A 16,483-nucleotide genomic window follows, 5' to 3' on the forward strand; every position below is an offset into this window, starting at 1 on the left:
CTAAGACATTCCTTATTTGCTTAAATTGAATCAGAGCCACAGAAAGAATGCAAATCTGCAGAATCAGCAGACTCGAGGAATGTCAATGCTGCTGTGTGCGAATGCAATCCCCAAATCACAGTTTGAACACACATTCAAGATTTCCTAACTTGAGTTGGCCCCAGCCGGAGTCTTGACACTTGATAAGCCCAGTGAAGAAAATTTTTTACTTAGGTATTCTAACTTATGAGCTAACCTTTTAGTCGGAGTAAAGCAAGGCCTAGTGTAAAAGTCTTCCATGGACCTATGTCACCTCCAAAAACTAAGACTACACTCTTGGGCCAGGCGCAGTGGCTCATGCCTATAATTCCAGCACTTTGGGAGGTCAAGGCGGGTGGATCACTTGAGTTCTGGAGTTCGAGACCAGCCTGGCCAACATGCTGAAATTCCATTTTTACTAAAAACACAAAAATTAGCCGGATGTGGTGGCCCACGCCTGTAATCCCAGCTACTGGGAAGGCTGAGGGAGAAGAATCCTTTGAACCTGGGAGGCGGATGTTGCAGTGAGCCAAGATCATGCCACTGTACTCCAACCTGGGTGACAGAGGGAGACTCTGTCTCAATTAAAAAAAAAAAAAAAGAAAGCCATGGTACAGATGAATTTATGTAGGGAAAGAATGTAAGCGGAGAGGAGAAGAATCTTTAGACCTGAAGTCTAAAGATGCTTAGTGTTTAAAGGTCAGGCAAAAGGTCAAACCAGTAAAAGAGAATAAAAAATAACGAAGTGATTAGAAACTGCATTCCAGCCTGGGCAACAGAGCAAGACTCCATCCCTCCCCCCAAAAAGAAAAGACTACACTCTTGGAGAGATGTAATCAGATCTGTCTTCCTTATCCTATCCAGGATCTTTTCTAAGCAAGGGGAAGATGGAGGCTTTGTTTCCTAGAGAAAGGCAGGAAATTGTGTCAGGCTCTGCAAAGATATGAAGTTCTCCATGCCCACCCTCTGTCCCTTTTCCCAACTTGGTTGTCCTCACATTCCATACATGCATTTGGTGATATGTGTTGTGTGTCCCCATTTCTAGAACATAAGGTACATGAGAGCAGCAAGGTTGTCCTGCTTATCTCCAGTGGCCACCTCAGTACCTGACACATGGTAAGTGTTCAATAAACATCTCTTGGTTGAATGAATGAATGAGTGAATGAGTGGCAAACGTTATTGTTATTCAATAAACTGTGAAGAGATGTAACAAGAAAGAAAAGTACAACAGCGTGATATACATCTGGCACTGCTAGGGAAGAAGGTGTACACCTCACAATTGAAGCTTACTTCTTGGAGGAACAAACTTTTTAACTGGAAGCCTTTTTAATACAAAAAAAAAAAAGTCTAAAATGCTCTAATACTTTGATGGTATGTTCTGGAAAGGCAGAGCAGACAGATGTCCAAGAAGATTGCAAATAAACAGCCACAAGGCTGAGCATCAAGCACTGAAAATGCTGCTGTCTCTATTGACACAGAAACACCTTATGCCAGAGGCCAGGTGGGAGCCCTGCAACCAACTATTCTATTGTATCTCTAAAGACTGTGTGACCTTAAGTAAGTTTCTTAATTCTCCTGAGCCTTGATTTCTTTATCCAAGAACAGTAATAAAAATAGAGTTCAGAGCTCATATGCCAATGAGGTACACTGGCAATCTTAGCAAGTGATATTAACATACAAATGCTCAAATAAAATCTAGATACTATTAATGACATGATTACTACCCAAATCTTTGCATTCATGTTTTCTTTCTCAAACCACTCATGCTTCCATCCTAATTCTCTTTTGTGCGTCCACTCAACTTCACAATGTCCCCCATGACCTTTAATGGAAACTGTTTTCTGTTGTAAAGCAACTTCCCTGTCCTTCCATCTTCCACTCCTCCATCTCCTGGCTTCAGTTGAAATCTGAGTTTATGGCGAGAACACTACTTCCCCCTGGGGTCTTGTCAAGATGAAGGGGCTCTTCTCCCACTCCTCTCCCAGCACAGGGCCAGGAGTGGGTAGAGAACAGCTTTCTTGTGCTTCCATGATGGCACTTCGTCATTCCTACACAACTTTCCCATCATCTTCTTTGAAGCACATGGATGTCATTAGATCATCCACTTCCCCTCCATCTGGCTGTCAGTTAATGGTCTTGATCAGTTCTTCAGCTCACAGTGTTCCCTTTCATTCCTGTTGATAACATCAGTGTGGACAACTTGGCATCCATGTGGCACAATGCCAATTATTCAGTAGCCTTGTCCCCTTTCACAGTAAACTCCAATCTGACCTAGCCTCTATTTCTAAGTAGGGGTCGAAGAACATGCTAAATAACACCACAGGAATGCAATTAACAAAACCCACAGGGTGGGAAACCACAAAACAAACGTCTTGGTTTCTCCAAAACTTAAATTGTAAAGGAACAGGAAAGGAGATAGGGCTAGTGGTGAGGTTCTCAGATTACAAGTAAAAAGAAACAAACCAAACAAATGAAGTGTGTGGACCTCTTTTGGATCTTCATTTACACCTTCATTTACATATTTAAATCTTCGTTTAAAGAAAAGACGAATGCAAATAACATTTTTTAAAACAATTTCTTTTTAAAAACAAGCAGGGACATTTGAACACTGACTGGACATTGGGTGATGTTAAAGAATTAGCGTTTATTTTTAAATCCATGGTCGCAAAATTATATTTAAAAAATTTTATATAATATACATACATGTATATATATATATATATATATATATATATATATAGGAATACTTATAAACAACATAGTTTAATGTCTAAAAATTGCTTTAAAGTAATCCAGGGGGAATAGATGGGAAGAAGTGAATTGGGTGGTACAGACGTAACAAGACTGGCCATTAGTCAGTTGAATCCAGATAATGAATACATGGGGCTTTTTATATGATTCTCTCCACTTTTGTATTTTCCATAATAAAAAGTGGAGGGAGGCTAGGCATGGTGGCTCACACCTGTAATCTCAGCTCTTTGGAAGGCCAAGGCACGAGGATGCTTGAGCCCGGGAGTTCAAGACCAGCCTGGGGAACATAGTGAGACCCCATCTCTAATTTTTTTGAAAAAGGAAAAAGTAGAGGGAAAATCAACGAGAATGATTAATTTATACCAGTAGGCTTCCAGTCATCACTCTGCTCTTCCACCACTTGAGCTGTACACACACAGTCACACCCTTGGACTTTGGCTCCTGGAGCTGCTCCAGCCCCTCCTGTCCTCCCATTCTCCTGCTCTTCGAGCATATTGAGGCCTTTTACTGAGGGCCTCCCCATTGTCTCAGTTACCTTTGGACTTCATCTCCGGTCTCTGGTCTAGACTGCATGGTTCATCACTTTGACCCCTCTCTGTACCTCTATCATTGACTCTCTTGCCCTATTCTCCTTGCACTGCGTATAGATGCAAAGCCTGAACCTAAACTAGTCCAGCTAGTCACCACTTCTACTCTTAACACCCAAACTGCAGCAGGCCACCTGGTGCATGCCAATGGGAATCACAGCAGCTTAGTTATCGACAACCTCAGTGAGCCCCAACACTGTGGAACAACCTTGAGTGTACCCCTGTGTCCTGCACTATCTCAAAGCTTCTCTCATGTCAAAGCTGACTCATCACTCTCAAAAGGTGACTAGTCTTTCACCAAGAAAAGCAAGACCACCAGATTCAAAGTATGTCAACTTTCTCCATCCCAAATTGTAAAATTCTCCCCATCTACTTCCACTCTTTTCCTGAGTGAATTTTTTCCAAAGGAGGAAATAACTCAGTTGAACTGTGTTCTGGAAACCACTTCTCCTGCCTCTTGAGGGAAGTTCAGTTACCATTAATTACTCTTTCAGAATCTTCAACTCTTTATAATATCTTCAATCTCTCATTCTCTCTCTCTGTCTCTCTCTCTCCTTTCCCTGACTCTTTCAATATGTTTCCATCTAAAGATGAAAGGTTCTCCTCCTAGCTTTTATTTTCCCTTACCTTCATTGCCAAACTACTTGTCAGCATTCATTCTTCAACCCACTATCATTGGAATTCTCCTATGCTACCTCACTGAATACTTCTGCAATTACCAGTGACCTACAGATTGCCAGGGGCAAGACATTATTCCATCCTTATCTTACTTATCTCTTAAGACGGCACTAATGGAAAGCACCAGGGAGGCACTGAAGGACTTGGAGACAACTCTGAGAATGCAGCAAGTCAAAGTCACACATAGGGCCTATAGCTATGGCCAGACATCAGCAGTCTTACACAAGAGACTTTTGGAAAACATCTGACCAAAAACCTCAGAAAGATTCAGATGGCTAGCGTGTATTTAGGAGACAGGACTAGACTCTTACATAAATTAGCGGTGGTTCTCAAGAAGACTGTACAAACAGAAAGGGCTACTTAGCCCAGGGGAGAGCAAAGGCATCCTGTGGTGTTACTTCTGAGAGTCAAGGGGCTTGATGAAAGTTTAAAGGAGATCTTCAGTATATCACTATTGCTTGAACCTAAGAATGAGACTGAATTCATGAACTATATATGTCATTAAAAATAAGTTAAAAGACAGAAGATTCTAGTAAAAGAAGCCAAAAACCAAAGCGTATATATTGGATAGTTCCATATATATAAAATCAAGAAAAGGCAAATCAATCTATTGTGAAACAGGCCAGAACAGCTATTGCCCCTTGGGTTGTACAAATGAAAGGTAACATGAGACAGCCTTCCTCTGCGGTGTAGAAAATATTTACTGTCTTGAAGGAGGCAGGGTTGTTTCACAAGTAGGTGCATATGCAAAATGTATTTAGCTGCACAGTTAGGATTTGTGTATCTAGGCCGGGTGTGGTGGCTCTTGCCTATAATCCCAACACTTTGGGAGGCCGAGGCAGGCAGATCACGAGGTCAGGAGTTCGAGACTAGCCTGGCCCACATGGAGAAACTCTGTCTCTACTAAAAATACAAAAATTAGCAAGGCCTGGTGGTGGGTGCCTGTAATCCCACCTACTTGGGAAGCTGAAGCAGAATAATTGCTTGAACCTGGGAGGCGGAGGTTGCAGTGAGCCAAGATCACGCCACTGCCTCCAGCCTGGGTGACAGAGCAAGATTCCATGTCAAAACAAAAAAAAAAAATTGTGTTATCCTACTGAATGTAGATTATACTTCAATTAAAAAGTAGATAGAAAAGCTATTTTCCAAAATGAAAAAAAAGAAGAGTTGTGATCCTAGGCTTAACAAACCAGCTTTGTGATTCCAATTTGACTGCTCAGGTAGCTTGCTCCTCTAATCTAGCCATGTGCTTACATCCATACACTTGACACTTGGATGCTTTCATTGTTGATTAATAAATTGGCATTCTAGCCTGGAGATTTACTTATTAGTCATCCTGGCCTCAAAAGATTCAGACAGCTTCAGAGTGCTAACAAAATTTGCTCCTTGCCTCACTCTACAAGGCTCACCTGCTGAGGCTTTCCAGCAATGAGACAAATCTGCTGCCCCCTGACAATGCCTAGCTTTGGCTTTGCTGTTCCAACAGTGACTGATGGGGAGGAGAGGAGGGTGTCTGGGTTGAGTCCCAGGCTTCGCAATCCCACCTCTTCTGCACTTTTCTTTTTCTGTGGCTCTGACAGGTTTCACCATTTCTCAGCCTCCTCATTGCAGCTGTCTCTCGTACGAGAGACCTCTGCTTTCCATCCACCTCACCTCCCTTTCTTCTGCCTTGCAGAGACAACATCCACTTTGACATTTACAGTGGCTTCCCAGTACCCAATGGTCAAGCCCAAACCACTACACTTAGTCGAGGTAACAGTTTTACTTAATTTGCAGCTACTCCACCCCTGCCCCCCACTTCTTGCATATACGCCTCTTCATCCAGTATTGCTCAATGGTGACATGATTGGCGTTTGGGGTGGGACAATTCTTCATTGTGTAGAACCATCCAGTGCATTCCAGTGGGTTTAGCATCCCTGGCTCCTGCCTACTGAATGCTTGTTGTACCTACCCTCAGACATTGTGGCAACCACACATGCTCCCAGGTATTTTCAAACACTCTCCTGCTGTCCCTTTTCCAACTGGCTATTTCCTACTGGTTCTTCATACCTCAAGTATCGGGCTGAATCTTGTGCAACTGCCTTCTTCTCAGGTCAAGAACATCCAATATTGGCTATTTAATATGGTTCGACTGGAGAGTGCTTCTTCTGGAAGCCCTCATGAATGATGCCCAACAGCACCCTGAGACTTTCCTTATTAAAGTGATTACCACCAGGTGTTGTAAGAGCTGCTTTGCCCATTACTGCCTCTTGCCACAAACATGTGAGGCGTGTGGTGTGTGGTGAGGCAACAAACAGGATGTCGAGCATACTTTCCCTGATGATTCAATGTTGCTGTTCCTGGGGATGCAGACGTCCTCCGGGATGATTAAGGCCTTACTCTTTTTTGGCCCCACGCCAAATGACCCACCCCACCCTACTTCATGGATGTATGTGTCTTGATGTTGCATCTTATCATCAACATGCCTGCCTCCAGCAATCCTGCATGTCCTTTGGAATCTGAGGCACTCTATGAACCTTGGTGCATGAATGTAGTGATAGTTAACTACTGGTTCCAAGTCTTTTCATCCTATTGGCTCCCCTCTGGTTAGCAAAGCAGTCACTCACTGTATAAGAACCCTCTGAATAGTCATTTTCCTTTCGGAAACAAACTGCTTAAAGATGATTCGGGAGGACTTTTAAGTAGAGAAATGTTCATATGCTGAGATCCTACCTGGTGACAGAATGATGGAAGAAGTGATTCCTGAAGGTATATTCTAAATGGTTGTGTCCCTGTAGTCACAAGGTGTATGGGGATGGTTTTTTATTTTAAAAAGTTTTTTTAAATCAACAAACATTGGGTTATGAATCTCAGATACAGGATCTTTTTCAACTTTTAGTTTGGATGACTGAATTAAAGAAAAAAAAAAAAGAACTGTTCCATTATAAGTCATGTAAAATCAAGTCCAGGGCCATGAGGGACAGAGATAAAGAGAACAACTAGAAGTAACTGAAGAATAAAATTTCTAAAAAAAATTCTTATATTTTCTGTGCCTTGAAATGATTCCAATACACATCATAAAAACGACACATAACTCAATCAACGAAAAACTTTTTTTCTTTATTGTCAATATTTGTCTTAACATTTTCCTTATTTTATAAGGTAATTACAACAATATAAACAAAAGGATGTTAGTTTTTATGAAAAAAATATATAGCTTGTTGCTTGCAAAAATCCATATAATCTTATTCGCCCCCCAACATAATATTATACTTTGCACTAAACCAAAATAGCTTATGGAAAATTAACATTAAATAGCTAAACACAGAAAACCTACAGCTATAAATAACATACAATACAGTTTATCTTTAATGTGATGCTTAAACAAAGCAAACTATGATGCAATATGAATCAAATTCATTAATTGGACAAGTCCAGTGAGGCGCAAATTAGATAAGCACTAAACCCTCCCTCATGTGCAAGTGAAACCCAGCAAGGTTCTTTCTGTTCTTGGGCTATGTCCAATTCCATTCCAGAAGGGCCACAGTTTTTACATCTTCTTGACTCTTTGGCTGTAAAATGAAAAAGAATTAAAGCGTAAGTAATGACAAGGTGACTGGATGATGGGAATGACTTTGGTACCTAAAGGTTGCTTCATCTGCCTTTAATCTCAACTCAGTATGTCAAGCAGCTCAGAGTTCAGATGAGGAAATTGAGGTTTAGAGAGGATGGGCCTTGCCCAACCTAACTCAGCTCATTAATGACAGAAACAGGATATGAACATTTATCTTGTGTCTCCAACTTCAGTGTCTATGGCACGCTGCGTTAGGTGCCTTCTATCCATTGATAAAATGTTACTGTCTATTATTGTCAATGTAAATCAGAACCATTGATCTCTTTTTAACTAACGTTTATGTTTCAGTTTTAACAAACAACCACATGCTGAATTGCCTTTAAGTTATATAAATAGAAGGCATCTCTGCAACAAGAATCAAACAGCTAGCAACTATCAAATGCATAGAGAAATCTAGTACATCATGTAAGAAACCACTAACTTAAAATAGTAATAATAATGACGATCTATAAGTAGAAAAATGCATTCTTTGTTTTTGTGGTCCAACTCAAATTTCCCCTTTAAAAATCCCACAATAGTTAGACGAAAGAATCCCGGAAAACCTGTGGCTCACCCCTTTGCATACTCCTCTTCCCTCAGCATTTGGAGAGAGACTAAATGTCAATGTAACATACCTGATGATACGCACAGCTTGTTTCACCCAGATCTGCCTTGGATTTGCACACACAGATAATTTTTTCTTTGTGTGAAAGCTGAAAAATCAGAAAATTTGATTTGTGTTTAACAAGCTTTTAAATGGTTTGTTTAATAGAACATACAATGGAAATTTTATATTCTAGTTAATTACACACTAAACATTTCAGCTGACTAGGTAAAATAAAATGAAAAAAAAAATGTTCTGATGAAGATTAATACAAAATGAAGGTGATTCTCCCTGACTTTCTCTGCAATGTAACAAATAATAGTACAATGGCAGGAAGAGAGAGTCCCAGAATTGTCATATAATTTTGCTATTGGTGGTTACATAGAATATGTATGTGTCTGATCAATAACTTGTATATTTCCAAATTATAATATTCTCTATAAATCAAGAAAATTATATTCATTGGAACCGAGTCATTAAAAAAAAAAAACAAGAAAAGAAAATTATATGTGATAGTATAATTAGTCTGAGCTTTTACTTCTGGTCCCAAACATTTTCTGGTAGAAGATGCTCATTTTGAAATATGTGTCTTCCATATTTTCCTAATATATCATTTTAATAGCCTGTAAGTTTATCTTAGAAAGTGATGTTTGCCCTATACTAGTTCCTTTTGACCAAAAAGTAAGAAAACAAGTTTTTGCCTTATTCCAGTCCTGTTTAAAGTGAACTTTGAAGAAGATATGTGCTAAGACAAAGCTATCTTTACCACATCATTTATTTCTTTTCAAAATATCCCATGTTCAAAACATTAGTAATTTCTGCATTAAACTCTAAAAAGGGAAACATTTTTAAAACTGAAGTTTCTAGGTATTTCTGATACAATGGAATTAAAATCAATTAATAACTTACATGATAGCATTGATGTCACATGCTTCATTGGCCCGCTGCTGTGTGAAACCCACAATAAATTTAGGATGAAGGATGTGATCTGTGTATCTAAGACAGCAGTCAAAGTTGCTTGCTGCTAAAAAAAAGAAAAAGTGAAAGGTATTGTGTCCACATGAATAAACTTTTCCTGTGATTGATATTATAAAACTACCTTAAGTTGTGAATAATCTAGTGAATCTAATTTATATGATGAATAAACCACTTTGTGGAATAGTTTCAATGTCTTTGAAACGTTTGTAAGTTCATTGAGAACCAATTTAACGTAGTTTACAGTTCTTCGAAAAAACAGTTTCTGTGCTGGGAAGTTTTGGTTCAATAGAACAATTTAGAAATGCATGACTTCTCTTAAGTGGGATATCTTTAGTAAGAAACACAAATTGACAATATTTCATTTCAGTTCATTATAATCACTCAAGAATATGAGCATCCCCTTCCCTATTGCTTGAAGGAACCCTTATGTAGATAACCCTCCAAATGCAGCAAATGAGTAAATTGGCAGATTTTAATCTATTATCTGGCTAATAAGTATTGAGAAATAGAGCTACAAAGGAAAATATGATTTATAGGAGTGAAAGGACTTTGAAATTGTCATCTTAGTTAATAGGAATGTTTAATTTTGTTCGTAAAACCGCAACATGTGATTGGGCATGGTGGCTCATGCTTGTAATCCCAGCACTTTGGGAGGCTGAGGAGGAAGGATGGCTTGAGTCCAGGAGTTCAGGACCAGCCTGGGCAACATAGTGAAACCCTGTCTCTACGAAAAACTTTTTAAAAATTAGCCAGGCATGTGGCACACGCTTGTGGTCCCAGTTATTCAAGAGGCTGAGATGGGAGGCTCACTTGACTCCAGGAGGTTGAGGCTGCAGTGAGCAGTAATTATGCCACTGTACTTCAGCCTGGGTGACAAAGCAAGACCCTGTCTTAAAAAAAAAAAAAATTCAACGTGCATTTTCAGGAATGTGCCTGTTGCTAAAAGTAATGTGTGACTATTGAGCAATAAACAATACTTGGACATTCCCCTGAGTTAGATTACAGCATGCTGTAAGGTAAGGGATTAGTGGTATCTCAAAGTTGGCAAGTAATGTTCCCAAGGCCTTGTGGGGATATTGCTGTCGGGTATTATAATCTACTTCTAAAGGATGAACTTTGAACTTTACTAAAGTTATTTTGTTGGGAAGTAAGAAAGTTGGGGATGTGGGAGTATTCTCTACATTTCAAAATGACCCCATCTACTGGTAAATTTAACACTGTATATCACTCCCAGAAACAGCACTTTGGCTTTGTCCTGAAGTTTAGGCGTCTCTAAGAGCTCACTAGTTCCCAAATCTGCTGAGATTGACAGCAGAGCAGAAGGCCTGATCTGCAGCAGTAACCTTTCTCTCTTCCACTCAACAATGAACTGACAACTTCCACCATTACCTCTTACATACTTTCTAACAGTTTTCCATCCTTTAGGGACCCCCAGTTGAGCTCAAGGTTGAAAGGAAAATGAAAATAGTTCTTTCTCCTGTGCTAGCAGAAAGAGTGACACTTACCTTCTGATTTGTCGCAGAGGTGGAGTAGCAGCATTGACATCAAAGCAGCCAGGAACAAGCTCTTGCTACAGCACATGATTTTTAGTTCAAAGAACAGATCTGCTCAGTGCTGAGTACCCAGTGCTTTGGGAGTGCTATGTTCTGATAGGAGCCTGGGATGCCTCTATTTATACTAAACATTGAGAATGTACACAGAAGGTACATTCTCACATGGGGTTTTCCCATTGATCAACTTGCCCCATCATGTCATCATAAAAAAAAACCCGCAAGGAAAACTTCCTGCTTTTTTCTAATATTGGGAAAGTGCGAAGGTCAGGGCGGGGGACAGGAAGTTGAGAAAGGGAGAATCCTGTTAATTACTTTGGATTTGCAAAGAGCAATAGCAGCTCAGCCTTGTGGCCCAGAAAAGACTTTCATCCATTTTTAACTTAATCTTTTTTGTATCTGAAAATAGAGCATTAACAGCAATACAAAGGTCAGCCTCACACAGGAACATTCCAGCACTGCTATTGTTATACTCTATTTGCTTTCCAGAGCCACTCAAGGTGGAGGAGGAGGAGGTAGGATGCCAGGCATACTCAGGTATGCATTTACCATCACATGGTTGACGTTCAGCTGTCATGAAGAAGATCCTGAGTTTCTAGAGTAGCATTCACAGAAGGTACTGTGCAGTGCTGCAGTACTGTCTCCAGTTAGAGTTGAAAATATCAGCCTTCAGCTTCACCTTGATTTGATGTCAACTCCTCTAAGACTTTTATACATTCACATGGCTTTAATCAACATTGCAGTTCAGAAAATAATCCCTATATGCCTTTAACTCTTCAAGATGATGTACTAACATTACTCAATACAGAGTCTCAGAACGATTGAAGAGAAAACCTATCAGCAGTAGCTAGTCAGTGAAACAGATGTCAAATAATAGTACTAATGATGATAATGTAATGTGAGTCCCTAACCTAAGGTAGTATAAGAACTCTCCACTAGACCCAAATAGGTTGAAAGTAAAAGGACCAAAAAAAGAGGTATGCCAAACAGGAAATAAAAAAGAACTGGAGTTGGTGATGCCTATATCAGACAAAATAGATTTTTTTAATGTGACTAGAAATAAAGAGGAATTTTCATGGTGACATAAGATTAACCCATTGGGAAGATAAAAAACCTGTAACCATACATACATTTAACAATAGCACCCCAAAATATAGAAAGGAAAACTGACGGAATTGAAGGGAAGAAAAGGCAATTTCACAGTAAAAGTTGAAAACTTTGATACCACATTTTCCCTAATTAGTAAAATACTAGGCAGAAGAGCCACAAGAAAATAGGAGACTTGAAGAACACTATAAACCAAATAGACTAATCCAGCATCTAAGGACTACCCCATCCAACAACAGAATAGGCATTCTTCTCAAGTGCACACGAAACGTTCTCCAGGATAAAGCATATGGTAGGTTATGGAACAAGTCTCAATAAATGTAAAATGACTAAAATCACATAAAGTGTGTATTCAAACCACAATGAAATTAAATTAGAAATCAGTAACGGACAGGAAACCACATTTTCCTAAATAACTGATATGTCTGGCCAGGAGCTGTGGCTCATGCCTGTAATCCCAGCACTTTGTGGGGCTGGGGTTGAGGCGGGTGAATCACCTGAAGTCAAGCGTTCGAGACAAGCCTGGCCAACAGAGTGAACACCCATTTCTACTAAAAATACAAAAATTAGCTGGGCATGGTGACACATGCCTGTTATCCCAGCTACTTGGAAGGCTGAGGCAGGAGAATCACATGAACCCAGGAGGCGGAAGTTGCAGTGAGCCGAGATTATGCCACTGCACTCCAATCTGGCCTACAGAGTGAGACTCCAGCTCAAAGAAAAAAAAAATGTGTAAAAAACAAAAAAGTCACTAGAGAAAGTAGAAAAAGACTTTGAAAAAAAAACCAAAAACCACAGCATTCAAAAACTTATAGCTATAAACACTTACATTAAAAGAAAAAAAGAAAAAGAAAGAAAGAAAAGAAAGAAAGAAAGAAAAGAAAGAAAGAAACAACTCAAAACAATAACCCAACCGTCTACCTTAAGAAATTAGAGAAAAGCAGAACAAGCTAAACCCAAGGCTTGCATAAGTGGAGAAATGAAGACTTGAGCAGGAATAAGTGAAACAGAGCAAAGCAATAGAGGAAATCAACAAATGAGAAAGTCAGTTCTTTGAGAAGATCAACAAAACTAACAAGACTTAACTAGACCAAATCAAACAAAGAAAAAAAAGGTAAAAAACAAAAAATCTACACTCAGAAATAAAAATGGGGACATCACTCTTGACCTTAAAGAAATAAAAAGGGTTTATAATGGAATATTATGAACAACTGTATGCTGATAAAATTATTATGTCAACAGCATAGTAGAAAGATCATACACCATAGCCAAGTGAGATTTATTCCAGGAAGTGTCATACAACAAATTAATCAAATAAAAAATAAAAACGATTTGAAAACCAACTGACAAAATCCAACAACTCCGCATGACATAAACACTCAACAAACTAGGAATAGCACTTTCTCAACCTGATAGAAGTCAGCTATGGCCACCTCACAGCTGATACAAACAGAGATAAAAGACACAAATTATGGACCCTGATTCAAGGAAAAAATACAAAATTTGAACAAAGCAAGTAAATAAATAAAGATATCAAAGTGATACCAAATACTTTTCACAAATAAAACATCAGGATGAGATCACTTCACTGGTAAATTCTACAAAACATTCAAAGAAGAATTAATACCAGTCCTTTACAAACTTTCTCAAAATATAGAAGAAAAGGGAACACTTTTCAACTTCTCCTATGAAGACAGTATTATCCTGATACCAAAATAAGACAAACACATCACAAGAAAAGAAAACAACAGACCAATATCCTTTCTGAATGCAAACACAAAAATAAAACAGCATAGTAAAAGGATCATACACCATAACCAAATGGGATTTGTTTCAGGAAATGTAATACTACAAATTAATTGAATAAAAAAATAAATACTATATGAAAAGCAACTGACAAAATCCCGCAACTTCTTATGACAAGAACACTCAACAAACTAGAAATAGTAGAGAACTTCTCAACCTGTTAAAGGTCATCTATGACCACCTCACAGCTGATATCATACTTAATGTTGAAAGACTTAATGTTTTTTCCCTGAGATCAAGAAGAAGACGAACATCTTCAGTCTCACCACTTTTATTCAACATAATTCTTTTTTGAGTTGGAGTTTCACTCTTGTCACCTAGGCTGGAGTACAATGTCATGATCTTGGCTCACTGCAACCTCGACCTCCCAGGTTCAGGCAATTCTCCCACCTCACCCTTCCAAGTAGCTGGGACCACAGGCATGAACCATCACACTGAGCTAATTTTGTGTTTTTAGTAGATACTGGGTTTCTTCATGTTGGCAAGCTGGTCTCGAACTCCTGACCTCAGGTGCTCCGCCTGCTTCGGCCTCCCAAAGTGCCGGGATTACAGGCATGAGCCACTGTGCCCAGCCTATTCAACACAATTTGTATTAAAATCCTGGCTGGCTTCTTTGTAGAAATGGAAAAGCCAATATTCAAATTCATATGGAATTGCAAGGGACCTTGAATTGACAAAACTATCTTGAAAAAGAAGAATAAAACTGGAGGACTGACACTTTCTGATTCCAAAACTCACTACAAAACTACACTAATTGGACATGTGGCAATGGCATGAGTGGACATCAACGGCATAGAAATGAGAAATAAACCCCCATGTCTATGGTCAACTGATTTTGCATTAGGGTGGCAAGACCAACCAATGGGGGAAGAATAGTTTTTTCAACAAATGGTGCTGGAATATACTACTGCATATTCACATGCAAAAAAATAAAGTTAGACCCTTACTTCACACTCTATATAAAAATTAATTCAAAATGGATCATAGATCTAAACATAAGAGTTAAAACCATGAAATTATTAGAAGAAAACATAGTAAATTTTCATGACCTTGGGTTGGACAATAAGTTGTTAGAACACCAAAAGCTCAAACAACAAAATTAAAAATTCACAAACGGGACCAAATCAAAACTAAACATTTTTATGCTTCAAAGGACACTATAAAGAATGTGAAGAAAAAACTCATAAAAAGGAAGAGAAACATTTGCATGTCATATATCTGATAAAGGACATTTACTTGTATAGAGAATATATAAAGAACTCTTAAAACTCAAGAAGATAAATGACCCAATTAAAAAGTAAGGAAAACAGACATTTCTGCAAAGAAGATAAATAAATATCCAACAAGCACATAAAAAGATGCTCAGCATTTTTAGACATTAGAAAAATGCAAATCAAAACTGCCATGACACACCACTTCACATCCACTAGGATAGCTACAATAAAAAATAATAAGTGTTGTCAATGATGTACAGAAATTGGAATCCTCATATGTTGTTGATGGAAATAAATGATGCAGTCCTTTTGGAAGACATTTTGACAATTCCTCAAACAGTTAATTCTAGAGCTACCATGTGACCCAGCAATTCTACTCCCAGGTTTACACCCAACAGAAATGAAAATATGTGTCCATACAAAAATTTGTACATGAATGTTTGTAGCAGCACTATTCATAATAACCACAAAGTGAAGCAGCCCAAAGGTATACATATAAATAAATTAACCATGGTAAATCTATACAGCGAAATATTATTCAGCAATAAACTACTGACAGAAACTACAAAATGAGGCCGGGCACAGTAGCTCACACCTGTAATCCTCGCACTTTGAGAGGCTGAGGTGGGTGGATCACTTGAGGTCAGGAGTTGGAGACCACCCTGGCCAATGTGGCAAAACCCTATCTCTACTAAAAATACAAAAATTAGCCGGGCGTGGTGGTGTACACCTGTAACCCCAGCTATTTGGGAGGTTGAGGCAGGAGAATTGCTTGAGCCTGGGAGGTGGAGGTTGCAGTGAACTGAGATCGCACCACTTGCCCTCCAGCCTGGGCAACAGAGTGAGACTCTTTCAAAAAGAAAGGAAAACAAAGAAAGAAGGAAAGAAAAAGAAAGGGAGCAAGGAAGGAAGGAAGGAATTACAAAATGGATGAATCTTGAAAACACTATGTTAAGTGGAAAAAGTCAGGCACAAAATACCACACATTGTCTGATTCCATTTATACAAAAGGTTCAGAAAATGGCAAATCTATGGAGAAAAGAAGTAGCATAGTGACTGCCTAGGCGCTGGATTGGGGTGTCCAAGGAAGGGAAGGGGATTGAGGAGTGACTGCTAAGGGGTATGTGGTTTGTTTTTTATTTATAAATATATAGGGTTGATAGCTGCACAACCCTATGAATATACTAAAAACACTGAATTGTTTACATAAAAAGGTCATTTTACGGTATGTCAATTATATCTCAATAAAGCTGATAACACAATGAAACGAAAAAGGAACTCTCCACGTACCTATGTCTTCACACACACCCTAGCCCATGGATCTTTTTTCTTTCTTTACTACTACCCTGGGTTCCTTTGTGACTACTCTTGGTTCCTCTTGGTTCCAAACCTAATTTATCAGAAAGCTATTTATTACACTAGAATTTATTATTCAGCCATTCTTTTGAAATATCTCAGACACATCCCGATGAGTGCTAATTCCTGTGTGTAGTAGTCACAGTATCTTACCTTTTTTTTTCCTGTGTTCATATCTCCTTCCTCCAGTCCCACTGTCTCCTCCTCCCTCTTTCTCATGTCTTAATCACATATCTCTTTTC

General features: G+C 38.9%; 1 protein-coding gene across 2 annotated transcripts; it reads right to left on the reverse strand.

Annotated features, from left to right (window-relative positions):
* Positions 1-7,108: 7,108 nt before the first annotated feature.
* CCL20 (C-C motif chemokine ligand 20) lies at positions 7,109-10,873 on the reverse strand. Of its 2 annotated transcripts, none has more exons than XM_032278003.1 (4): positions 10,714-10,873; positions 9,140-9,254; positions 8,262-8,339; positions 7,109-7,585 (listed from the first exon to the last, which is right to left on the reverse strand). In XM_032278003.1, the coding sequence occupies exons 1-4, from the start codon at positions 10,787-10,789 to the stop codon at positions 7,564-7,566; spliced, it is 291 nt and encodes a 96-aa protein (XP_032133894.1). In that variant the 5' UTR covers positions 10,790-10,873; the 3' UTR covers positions 7,109-7,563. The 2 variants fall into 2 exon arrangements, with proteins under 2 accessions (XP_032133894.1, XP_032133895.1); XM_032278004.1 differs by having other exon boundaries at positions 7,126-7,585; positions 9,140-9,251; positions 10,714-10,856.
* Between the last annotated feature and the right edge of the window lie 5,610 nt (positions 10,874-16,483).

Source organism: Sapajus apella, unplaced genomic scaffold (genome assembly GCF_009761245.1).
Source record: "Sapajus apella isolate SASKATOON/1434 unplaced genomic scaffold, GSC_monkey_1.0 scaffold10, whole genome shotgun sequence".
Lineage (NCBI taxonomy): Eukaryota > Metazoa > Chordata > Mammalia > Primates > Cebidae > Sapajus > Sapajus apella.